The sequence below is a fragment of the Schistocerca nitens genome, chromosome 2, assembly GCF_023898315.1.
Source record: "Schistocerca nitens isolate TAMUIC-IGC-003100 chromosome 2, iqSchNite1.1, whole genome shotgun sequence".
In the NCBI taxonomy this organism is placed as follows: domain Eukaryota; kingdom Metazoa; phylum Arthropoda; class Insecta; order Orthoptera; family Acrididae; genus Schistocerca; species Schistocerca nitens.
In genome coordinates, this window is record NC_064615.1 from 489,176,138 (window position 1) to 489,189,232 (window position 13,095).

The 13,095-nt window shown below is 43.6% G+C and overlaps 1 protein-coding gene across 1 annotated transcript in view; it reads right to left on the reverse strand.

Moving 5' to 3' along the window:
- Window positions 1-5,787, reverse strand: part of LOC126236430 (lysosomal acid glucosylceramidase-like) — a 190,983-nt gene extending 185,196 nt beyond the window's left edge. The window contains exon 1 of the mRNA XM_049945732.1: window positions 5,661-5,787. Within this exon, the coding sequence (XP_049801689.1) occupies window positions 5,661-5,712 (52 nt within the window). The 5' untranslated portion in view covers window positions 5,713-5,787. The remainder of the gene's footprint in view (window positions 1-5,660) is intronic.
- Window positions 5,788-13,095: the final 7,308 nt, after the last annotated feature.

A 13,095-nucleotide genomic window follows, 5' to 3' on the forward strand; every position in this document is an offset into this window, starting at 1 on the left:
GATAGCAGCTGGTACCCCTCTGACTTGGTTACAGTCATTGTGGATGCAACTTTGTAGGCACTGTGATTGTACCCATCTACTGCCAGTGTGAGCCATCCTTGACCTTGAGTATCAGATGACACTAATAAGCACACCCAGTGTCAGGTTACCGAACTGGACTCCTTGGGCTTATTCCCCCCCCCCCCCCCCCACTCCCTCTCCCCTGGGGAACCACTGTAAATTGACTAAGGTCACCCAGGGGCGTCAATGACCCATTCCCTCCTCTGCCTCTTCCCCTCCATTCCCCCAACCCACCCACTGGAACAATGAGAATCATCCATCTGCTCCCCACCTTAACCTTTTATAACTGGGACACTTGTGTGGCAGGGGTTCCTCAGGAACTGGACAGCATAGGGAGAGGACGTGTCGATTTGTTCATAACAGTATTACATGACACCAAGAGATACCACACGTAGAGAGACATGAAAGCTCCCTAATTTTTACATATTTTTCAGTTGTTCCCTCCATTTAACATATTTTGCTCTTTTTATATTATATAACTGGACCACTCTGGAACATAGGCAGAGGTTGTGTCTGCTTATTTATAACAAATTACGTCACTCTTGGTCAATTTGTAAATAACAATTTAGTATTATGAGGCACCAACAGATACCTCACCTACGCAGATATGCAAGTACTGTCAGTTTTATGTATATACCGTAGTTTCCTCAATTTTACGAATTTCCCACATTTTCATATTTTTAAAGCGTTTTCCACAATTTTACGTATTTTGTCCTACTATGCAAGACCGCTCCCGACGTCGCGGTGACGTCATGATGCTCCCACACAATCACAGTGCAGAATTAGATATCACAATCTACCCTCCAGCATGTTAAATCACTTTACTGGGGTTCGTCCAGCTACCGGAAGACTCTCCCTACAGGCGTATTTTGTAGCGATTTGCGACAGATAGTGTCTTTGGTTGGAGGCATCAAAATTTTTGCTACTGCGTCACGTAATGTAGTAATGTAGTGTGCTATTTCTTATACAATATTTTTGATTATGAATCGCTGGTACTTATAGAATTCTATACGTCGTCATTGTTTCTACCAACGTCTTCGTTTCTAACGCTTTGACGTCACACACTAGTAATAGAATGATGTCTTAGCAATGATATGTAAATAGGGATCAAAGCTGACAACATCATGATGTCGACACAATGCTAAGCAACGTCGTGACGCGACGTTGTGACACGACAAGGTGTGACGTTGATACACGTAACTCTTGTAATAGGGTGGATATTAGAATGTCGTAAAAATATAGAAAAAATACGTAAAACTGAGAGTAATTATGTACCTGTCTGGGTGAGGCCTCTGTTGATGCTTCGAAATATTAAATTGTTATTAACAAATATATCTCAAGTGACGTAATTCATCATTAACAAAACAGATGGGGTCTGGTCCTACGGTGTTCAGGTCCATAGAGTCCCATTTATAAAAAGTGACGTCGACGCAATGTCGGGAGCGGTTTTGTGTAGTTGGACAGAATATGTAAAATTGTGGACGACTGTGTAAAAATACGAAAAATGGAGGTAGGATGTGCCTAGGTGAGGTTGGTGCCACATAGCACTAAAGTTGTTGTTAACAAAGTGACCTAGAGTGACCTAATTTGCTATGGACAAGTAGACACAACCCATCCCTATGCTCCAAAGGGTCTCCAGTTAAAAACAGGAAATTGGTGAAAAATACGCAAAATTGAAGAAAATATGGAAAAATGCGTAAACGTGAGAATACTTCCATGCCTGTCTGCATGCGGTCTCTGCTGATATTATTATTAACAGATAGATACATCCTCTCCTTATGCTGTCCAGCTCCTGAGTAACCCCTGCCACGCAAGTATTCCAGTTACAAAAAACGAAGGTGATGACCAGTTGGTGAGGGGAGGGACAGAGGGGGAACAGGGGGGATGGTAATTCGCGTCGGTGACCTTGATCAATTCCTGGTGGTTTCCTTGGAGAGAGGGAGTAGGGGCACCAAGGAGCCCAGCTGGATAACCTGACAAGTCCTTATCAGTGTAATCTGATACTCAAGGTCAAGGTCGGATACCACCAACAGTAGATGACTTCTTGGGATCAATGCTGATGGTGGATATTGCAGCTGTAGGTGCATGAATAGAACATGGTTCATTTGTAACGAGTGGTCTATTGCCCATTTAACATGGTTCTTTCCGTATTAAACTTATCTAAAGTTCTCAACCACGGGGTGACTAGGAAGCGTTATATTAGTCTCCAGACTTTCATTTAAACAAGTATTTGTTGTTGTTATTAATTTTGTGTTATATGATATTGTCTTATGTGTGAGAGTGCAGTGGAGCTCATTGTAGTACCTATTTTATGTAGTGTAATTTTAACTTTTTCCTCCTCTATGTCAATTAAACATTAAGCTCTGAGCCAGGAGGGTGCTCTGAAACCTTACTGCTATCATCAGTTCCCTTAAATTAGTCAAATGGCTCTGAGCACTATGGGACTGAACTGCTGTGGTTATCTGTCCCCTAGAACTTAGAACTACTTAAACCTAACTAACCTAAGGACATCACACACATCCATGCCCGAGGCAGGATTCGAACCTGCGACCGTAGCAGTCGCACGGTTCCGGACTGCGCGCCTAGAACCGCGAGACCACCGCGGCCGGCTTAAATTAGTCGTTTTGGGACTATATTTATTTTTACCCATTAAAAAAGTAACTTCATTCACCCAATTTTATTTTTAATGTCTGAATTCATATCCCCAAATTTGTCTGCACTAAAATTAAATTGACTGTAGTCTGATAGCCAATCATTAGGATCATAGTCAAATGTCTTAAAATTACCGGTTGAGAAGTTACACCACCAATAAGTGACTAGCAGGTTCGTGTTGCAGACCATTGATTATGGGAAGGCGTTCATAACGATACAGCTGCCTTTCAAAGCAAATATAAAATTCAGTTGCTGCTTATGTTATTATACAGTGTCTGCCACATGCCACCTCTGCTGCTCATTCTCGTACCAAAAAGCCACGTTGTTCAATCGAATACATGATTTCAACCTCTTCCTTCGGTATGCTAACCTGTTTTCACTTTCCAGTGATGGAACTGACCGCTCTGAGCTGCAGACTCCTATTTATAAGCACTACTAGAGTTGGAGTTGTACTCTATCAAAACTACAGTTCGGTAGCTATGATAGTACATAAATGACGTGTTAAATGGTAGGCCGCCGACCCGAGCGGACCGCTGCTCTCTGTACCTGGAGTAGCTGCTCGGTTGATAGCCCTTCGGAGTGGTCTCTAACAAGCTGAAACAGGCGTAGCTGCCGGTGACGCTCTTCTGAGCGCCGCGAGCCAGCGCAAGCCGCTTAACGCTTCCGAGCGCTAAGCGGCAAGAGCATCGGCTCAACACCCCGCAACTTCGGTTGCAAACCCCCCCAGCGTGACTCTCCCGTTCTTTGGTAGGGTTTTATCAGTGTCAGGGGCCCGTTCACGTCGGATAACCCCGCGCACTGTAGGCTGCTCTCTTCCACCCGCGCTCTCTTGCGCCACGCATTGTACATCGGGCAGATAGGTCGCACGGACTCCCCTCTTCCGCAGGGACGCAATACACTGCTCTTTCGCCGAAAATAGAAACAGTTGTCGTTTCGAAGAAGAGCAAAATTCTCGTACACTCCTCCCAATCCAAATAAAATTCCTCTTAGCAGGAAAGATGTCTGATCTTTCCTGCACTAAAATTAAATTGACAGCAAAGCTGCAGCACAAGAGGCGGGGATTCCGGCTGTTCCGCCAGCGTTTCCGTCCCACTCTCCAACTTCCAAGAGGCAGTTGCCTCGAAGGACCAGCAGATTGCAGATCAGCAACAGCTGATCGACCTGCTGATGGGGAGTAAACACTCACAAACGGAGACACGCACCCCCCCACACACAAGCGCCTGCCGCCAACACTAGAGATATGCACTCGCTTTCACCTCTGGTCGCTCAGGCACCCACGGAATCGGAGCCAGAGCCGACAGAAGACACAAAGAACGCCGAAGTCGGACCGTGGCAGCAGGTTGGTCCACGACGCAGACAGCCAACAAACACACAAATAAGTTCACAAACTCACGAGGCAACCGCCGAGTGCTGTTACCAACAACATCGCAAATTAGCAACACAGTAAACAATACGAACAACCTTGTTACTGCAACACCCACAACCATACAAGGAGCTACGGAGAGCCCGAACAAATCCTCGGCTGGCTTCCCACCAGTCGTTACACACAAATATGGAGACCTTAGTCTCCTAAACAAACAGTTTAATAAAAAACACAACCCCACAACATTCTACTCAAAACTCACTGGGGACCACGCCGCACTGTACGTGGAAAACAAAACGGACTACTCGGATCTGCTGGTCTTTCTGAAAGAAAGGAAGGTAGAACATTTCACGTACAGGACAGTCCTAGAAAAAACACAGCAGTACGTGAGCAAGGGGATAGACTCACGAACCCCAATCGAGACGGTATTATTATGCTTTCGCATATGCTTAATTTATTTTAATTCATTTTAGAAATTTTAGCCACACAGGTCTTTTCATGACATTTCAGACTCAAGGACCCGCTCCCACTAACGTATATGACAATATTTTCATTATTACAGTTTACATAAGACGACTGAATTTTCCGAAACTAGTCGTGTCCACGATAAAAGGTTGTGTATTAAGCAACTGTTGTGCGGTTTCTTCATTTTACAAAATGGTTGTACGTATGCTCCGAATTTGCAATGATTCAGACGATTTCTTCTGAGTGTTGCAAATTTTCACAAATAGGGTAGTGTACAATAGCTCACAATACTTACTATCGCACGTTGTATATCCTGCACATTTTTATTAATACGAGTACATGGGTGACTTGAAGGCGGCCGCTTGACCGCTTATCGTCGTGTGTGAAGAAATACGCATAACAGCAGGTTTTCGTAGTTTCAACATTTCCGTTCTTTACGATTAAATACTCATTGTCTAACTAACTCAAGAAGAAATATGAATAATAGACAAAACGTGGAGCTTCATAAATTAAGACAGTTAATACGAAGCGCAGACTATTCTTGAACACCCCAATCCTGTTAAATTTGGCACACGTTTAAAACTTGGATATATTTCTTGGCTACACACAAAGAAGCACGAAGTCAGCTCGACGACAAACATGAGCCATTCCTGTCTTATATGCACATGGTGTGTAAGTGTTTACACAGTGCACACAGAAATCGATAAACCCTGAATTTGTGCAGCAACAGACTCATATACCGAAACTGCACTAAATTACTTGTACATTGACTGTGATCGGGAATAGAAAATTAAAAGCGTAAGAGAAAATCAGAGAATGCGCAAAGGGGCATGGTCAAAGATCACAAGAAAATGTGAGATCAAACTCGCCAGCTAATTGTCTAATTGAATTACGTTATGCGAAAAGAGGAACTCGTGGAGTCGTTGGTCCACAGGAAGTTTTAAGTTAGTGATGCAAAGACAAAACATTTATTATACACTTTTTGGACGGACAAAGATACCTACAGAGGTACATATATTGACCTGAGGTCGTGTGATAACAACCGTTATACGATGCTTGTGGTCGCTATCGAACACGTAGCTGTGACCCCCAAGACGGTCTGCGCGGCAGCCTGACTTACCGACGTTGACAGCCGCCAGCAAGGCTGCAGCTGTGCACGGAGCGGTCGCCATTACGTCGCGCTGTCGCGGTCCCTGAGTCGCGCGCCACACTCGCTGGTCGGCGACGCACTGGGTCACGCTGCGAGACGTGACGTCACACGCGATTACGAGCACCTAAAAGACACCTGGTAATTAAGCACTAAGTGCGAAATGAGATAACTGTTACCACATATATTTGAAGGGCATTGCTTTACGTGAAATTTTCCGCCTTTTAAGCGCCTTCTGGCCACGGTGGCCAAATAATTGTACTAGAATGAAATTTTCACTCTACAGCGGAGTGTGCGCTGATATGAAACTTCCTGGCAGATTAAAGCTGTGTGCCGGACCGAGACTCGAACTCGGGACCTTTGCCTTTCGCGGGCAAGTGCTCTACCGACTGAGCTACCCAAGCAAGGTCCCGAGTTCGAGTCTCCGTCCGGCACACAGTTTTAATCTGCCAGGAAGTTTCAAATAATTGTACTTTTCTACTGGCCGTCACATGATGCGAGTCAGTATTTGCCGATACACAAATACGAAGAGACGGAGTACTGTTGTGGATTTTCTTAGTCGATCAGCTCTACAGAAGAGAAAGAGCCTACAAATAAACATTTAGTAATTTTACAAGAACGATGTCTGGGTGTTCCGTTATATGTGCGTCAGATGTGCGTCATGATCCTTGGCGTATATTTGACACATGACACTTCTGAATTGAGCCGTTTAACCACAAAATGAAACAATAGTATGAGAAGATGACAAGAAAAAGTCGAAACGTTTTTAAAAATATACGCAGCATCAACACAAAACACTTACCAGTTTTTGCAACATTATTTCGCATTTTTGTCAACATTTCACGGTGTAGATTACATTTCTTAATTGCGGTCTAAGGCGCTGCAGTCATGGACTGTGCGGCTGGTCCCGGCGGAGGTTCGAGTCCTCCCTCGGGCATGGGTGTGTGTGTTTGTCCTTAGGATAATTTAGGTTAAGTAGTGTGTAAGCTTAGGGACTGATGACCTTAGCAGTTAAGTCCCATAAGATTTCACACCCACACATTTCTTAATTGCAGTTACCGGTCCCAGCCGATTTGTGGCATCTTAAGATTCAAAACACAGAATTACGGTTGCTACGACAAACGTCAGTCGATACAATCATTAGCCATACTGTCTTGTTCATAAAATTACGAAACAGGATCACTGTCCTCTTTCACGACACAGTTCTGCCTATTTGTCTTCTTAACATATGCTGGCAAGTAAAACTTAAAGACGAAAGTAACTTTCACATTATGTGTCAACCAAGTAACACAGCTCCATGAAAATCGGACCACGGTGAAAAGGAACTGCTATTGTGTAGTACAGAAGACAACAGAAGAAAATACGCTACTAGACGAATAGAACTGACACATTTATTCAAAGGCAATAATTATACCGAAGTTACCGTAATGTTTGTTGGCGTACTGAACATTACAAAACGTGCCACATGGTTGTGCGATCACCACTGACGGCGTTGTATTCCCTGCAACGTGCTCTCAGACTGGGCGCAAGGCTGATAAAGGAGTTCTTATGCTAATGCGTTGCATTTCAATACCAGCGCGCTTGATAACGTTGTTGTTCCACATAGACGTGTTGCGGCGCATTTTCCCGACGCATCGCAGACGTGATCCCTGGCATTTAAGTAGGGCGAACGGGAGCTCGGCAGAAAATACTCTCGGTACAAGAGCTATTCCAGGTTCGCAGTCGAATGTGGTCGCGGGTCGTTATCCGCAAAAATGAAGTCAGGCACGAATGCTCCACTGGAAAGTCGCTCGTTTAGCAGGAATACGTTGCCACGGTAACGTTTGTAGGTTATCAGTACCAATAAGGGACGAACTTCACCTTGAGTATCATGTTACACTGATAACGACATCCTGTGTCACGTTACCCATCTCGACTCCTTGATGGCCCCCACTCCCTCTACGCCAGAGAACCACTGGAAATTCATCGACATCACCCAGTGGGTCACTCAGGCAATTGTGTGACTTACATTCAAGGGCATAATGCAACTCTGTACTCGTCACGTGATATAAAAATGGCGGTAACCACCTGTATCCCTCCCCTCCCCACCTCTCAGAACCAACGAGAGTGATCTTCATATTTTATAACTGTGACACTAGCGTTGAAGGCATTCACACTGCAACTGAGCCGCATAGGGAGAGGATCAGAATGTGTCTACTTGTTAGCAACAAATTACGTTAAGGAACGTCACTTGAGTTCTGCTTGTTAACACCAATAACATATAAACGTCATTCGAGGCACCAGCGCAGACCACATCCAGGCAAATATGGAAGTAGGCTCATTCTTCCACCATTTTACGTATTTTTCCATATTTTGCGTAATTTTCACCCGTTTTCGTATTTTTACCTGGTTTTTCCACAGTTTTACGTATTTTTTCGAATCACAGAAGATTCACCCCAGTGTTCCCGACGTTGCGTCAACATCCGTCAGACAATCGCCATGCAGTATATGCCCCCAATTAGTTAGCACTGCTATTCAAGCACACCTCCCAACTCCATCTTCTATAACAGGGACAGAATAGAGATGGGAAGCTTTGGGACACTTTGTAGCCTGTGTCTATTTGTTAATAACACCCTATGGTCTGTTTGTTAATAACAGTGTAATATTTCATCATTAGAGACACAATATGCGGCTTCACCAAAACACATATGTAAGTACCCTAATTCCTCCCAAATTTTTCGTATTTCTTCTGTATTTTCCACAATTTTACGCGTGTTACAAAGTAAAGCGAGTTCTGACCCGCCTCCTCAACGTCTCATCAACATCACATCGCATCACGTCACCGCGTCACGTCATGACATCACGTCGCGACGATGCGTCGCAGCTGCGTGTCGTGTCGACGTCATGATGCTCTAGCCAGTCACAGTGTAGAATGTGTCCCGATTTATTTATCATTCCTAAGCCGCCAATCCATTACTAGTGTGTGACATGATAGTGTTAGATACGGATACGGACACGGCTACAAAATACACATCCAGAGACATAGTCGAGCTGTGACTGAAACCACACTAGCAAAAATCATGTCACCTGCAGGGTAGACTGCCCCTGAGACTCTGGCATATGCATATATAGCTCTGTATATCAATGGGTGGGGTATGATCGTGAACACACTAATCAGCTATGGTAGAGAAAGTTGCATTGTAATAGATGTAATCCCCTCCAGCCTGGTTGCTGACACTGCTGTTGCATCATATCTGGCTGAGGGTTCTGCCACCCGTGGTGATAATGGCGAACAGATCACAACACGTTGGTGAAGATATCAAAGACATACAAATACACATATAGATTACGATGAACTCTTCCTAGTATCCGCATGTCGAACAAGTCAAGTGAGATGCTGCCAAGGTATAGAATACGCTGAGCGGCCGCACCCGCCACCAAATCCACGACCATGAAGGAGAGGCCTCCACGTCTCCGACCAAAGCTACGACAGATCATCTCCCCAGGTGCATTATTGCGTTATTGAAACAATATTTGTCTGCAGCGACCTCTGATGTGAGCGACCTAGTAATTAACTCAGTCATTTAGGGAGGGGACTTCCTGCCACTGCAAATCTATCATAAGGTACAGATGCCTTTGTAGATAAACTATGCTAACAGTTTAGTGCAGCGGCAAGCATCCCCCTCCTCTCCCCCTTTCTCTCTAAACTAATCAGAAGCTACTCTAGACTATTCAGAAACTAGCTCGACTTTCTGCTCCCCCGCCCCCACCCCTCTACGAAACCATCATGATTGACTTCCTAAGTGGCACAATTTTCAGTCAGGTGGAGTTCTCAGGTGGAAAGAAGATGAGCCGTTAATGACATGTAAACAAAAAAAACCGGAAATGTTATTAGTACATGCACGGTTACTGTAAGTCTCATTTATAATCAACAGGAAAATCCAAGTATGGTCGTTGCTATTAATGCAATTTAGATTGACTATTGAATTCCAAAGACATATGATGAACATGAACCATGGACCTTGCCGTTGGTGGGGAGGCTTGCGTGCCTCAACGATACAGATAGCCGTACCGTGGGTGCAACCACAACGGAGAGGTATCTGTTGAGAGGCGAGACAAACGTGTGGTTCCTGAAGAGGGGCAGCAGCCTTTTCAGTAGTTACAGGGGCTCCAGTCTGGATGATTGACTGATCTGGCCTTGTAACACTAACCAAAACGGCCTTGCTGTTGTGGTACTGCGAACGGCTGAAAGCAAGGGGAAACTACAGCCGTAATTTTTCCCGAGGGCATGCAGATTTACTGTATGTTTAATGATGATGGCGTCCTCTTGGGTAAAATATTCCGGATGTAAAATAGTCCCACATTCGGATCTCCGGGAGAGGACTACTCAAGAGGACGTCGTTATCATGAGAAAGAAAACTGGCATTCTACGGATCGGAGCGTGGAATGTCAGATCCCTTAATCGGGCAGGTAGGTTAGAAAATTTAAAAACGGGAATGGATAGGTTAAAGTTAGATATAGTGGAAATTAGTGAAGTTCGCTGGCAGGAGGAACAAGACTTTTGGTCAGGTGAATACAGGGTTGTAAATACAAAATCAAATAGGGGTAATGCAGGAGTAGGTTTAATGATGAATAAAAAAATATGAGTGCGGGTAAGCTACTACAAACAGCATAGTGAACGTATTATAGTGGCCAAGATAGACACGAAGCCCATGCCTACTACAGTAGTACAAGATTATATGCCAACTAGCTCTGCAGATGACGAAGAAATTGAAGAAATGTATGACGAGATAAAAGAAATTATTCAGGTAGTGAAGGGAGACGAAAATTTAATAGTCATGGGTGACTGGAATTCGACAGTAGGAAAAGGGAGAGAAGGAAAAATAGTAGGTGAATATGGATTGGGGATAAGAAATGAAAGAGGATGCCGTCTGGTAGAATTTTGCACAGAGCATGACTTAATTATAGCTAACACTTGGTTCAAAAATCATAAAATAAGGTTGTATACATGGAAGAATCCTGGAGATACTAAAAGGTATCAGATAGATTATATAATGGTAAGACAGAGATTTAGGAACCATGTTTTCAATTGTAGGACATTTCCAGGGGCAGATGTGGACTCTGACCACAATCTATAGGTTATGAACTGTAGATTAAAACTGAAGAAACTGCAAAAAGGTGGGAAGTTAAGGAGATGGGACCTGGATAAACTGACTAAACCAGAGGTTTACAGAGTTTCAAGGAGAGCATAAGGAAACAATTGACAGGAATGGGGGAAAGAAATACAGTAGAAGACGAATGGGTAGCTCTGAGGGATGAAGTAGTGAAGGCAGCAGAGGATCAAGTAGGTAAAAAAACGAGGGGTAGTAGAAATCTTTGGGTAACAGAAGAAATATTGAATTTAATTGATGAAAGGAGAAAATATAAAAATGCAGTAAATGAAGAGGGCAAAAAGGAGTACAAACGACTCAAAAATGAGATCGACAGGAAGTGCAAAATGGCTAAGCAGGGATGGCTAGAGGACAAATGTAAGGATGTAGAGGCATATCTCACTAGGGGTAAGATAGATACAGCCTACAGGGAAATTAAAGAGACCTTTGGAGAAAAGAGAACCGCTTGTATGATTATCAAAAGCTCAGATGGAAACCCAGTTTTAAGCAAAGAGGGGAAAGCAGAAAGGTGGAAGGAGTATATAGAGGGTCTATACAAGGGCGATGTACTTGAGGACAATGTTATGGAAATGGAAGAGGATGTAGATGAAGATGAAATGGGAGATACGATATTGCGTGAAGAGTTTGACAGAGCACTGAAAGACCTGAGTCGAAACAAGGCCCCGGGAATAGACAACATTCCATTAGAACTACTGACGGCCTTGGGAGAGCCAGTCATGACAAAACTCTACCATCTGGCGAGCAAGATGTACGAGACAGGCGAAATACCCTCAGACTTCAAGAAGAATATAATAATTCCAATCCCAAAGAAAGCAGGTGTTGACATGTGAAAATTACCGAACCATCAGTTTAATAAGCCACAGCTGCAAAATACTAACGCGAATTATTTACAGACGAATGGAAAAACTTGTAGAAGGCGACCTCGGGGAAGATCAGTTTGGATTCCGTAGAAATGTTGGAACACGCGAGGCAACACTGACCTTACGACGTATCTTAGAACAAAGATTAAGGAAAGGCAAACCTACGTTTCTAGCATTTGTAGACAGAGAAAGCTTTTGACAATGTTGACTCGAATACTCTCTTTCAACTTCTAAAGGTGGCAGGGGTAAAATACAGGGAGCGAAAGGCTATTTACAATTTGTAAGAAACCAGATGGCAGTATAAGAATCGAGGGCCATGAAAGGGAAGCAGTGGTTGGGAAGGGAGTGAGACAGAGCAAGCAGTAAAGGAAACAAAAGAAAAATTCGGAGTAGGTATTAAAATCCATGGAGAAGAAATAAAAACTTTGAGGTTCGCCGATGACATTGTAATTCTGTCAGAGACAGCAAAGGACTTGGAAGAGCAGTTGAACGGAATGGACGGTGTCTTGAAAGGAGGATATAAGATGAACATCAACAAAAGCAAAACGAGGATATTGGAATGTAGTCTAATTAAGTCGGGTGATGCTGAGGGAATTACATTAGGAAATGAGACACTTAAATTAGTAAAAGAGTTCTGCTATTTGGGGAACAAAATAACTGACGATGGTCGAAGTATAGAGGATATAAAATGTAGACTGGCAATGGCAAGGAAAGCGTTTCTGAAGAAGAGAAATTTGTTAACGTCGAGCATAGATTTAAGTGTCAGGAAGTTGTTTCTGAAAGTATTTGTATGGGGTGTAGCCATGTATGGAAGTGAAACATGGACGATAAATAGTTTGGACAAGAGGAGAATAGAAGCTTTCGAAATGTGGTGCTACAGAAGAATGCTGAAGATTAGATGGGTAGATCACATAACTAATGAGGAGGTATTGGATAGAATTGGGGAGAAGAGGAGTTTGTGGCACAACTTGACAAGAAGAAGGGACCGGTTGGTAAGACATGTTCTGAGGCATCAAGGGATCACAAATTTAGCATTGGAGGGCAGTGTGGAGGGTAAAAATCATAGAGGGAGACCAAGAGATGAATACACTAAGCAGATTCAGAAGGATGTAGGTTGCAGTAGGTACTGGGAGATGAAGGAGCTTGCACAGGATAGATTAGCATGGAGAGCTGCATCAAACCAGTCTCAGGACTGAAGACCACAACAACAACACACGATGAACAGGTAGCACTCTGCAGTGTTTAAAAAATTATTGCTACAGAAATTTATCTTTGCATCAATAATGAGCATCCTTCAAATGTGGGCGGGTCAGATGCAAATAACATACTTCTCCCTCACCCCACCACCAATACATATGGACCATGCTGGAAATATCAAGAAGAAACATAGTGTCGGTA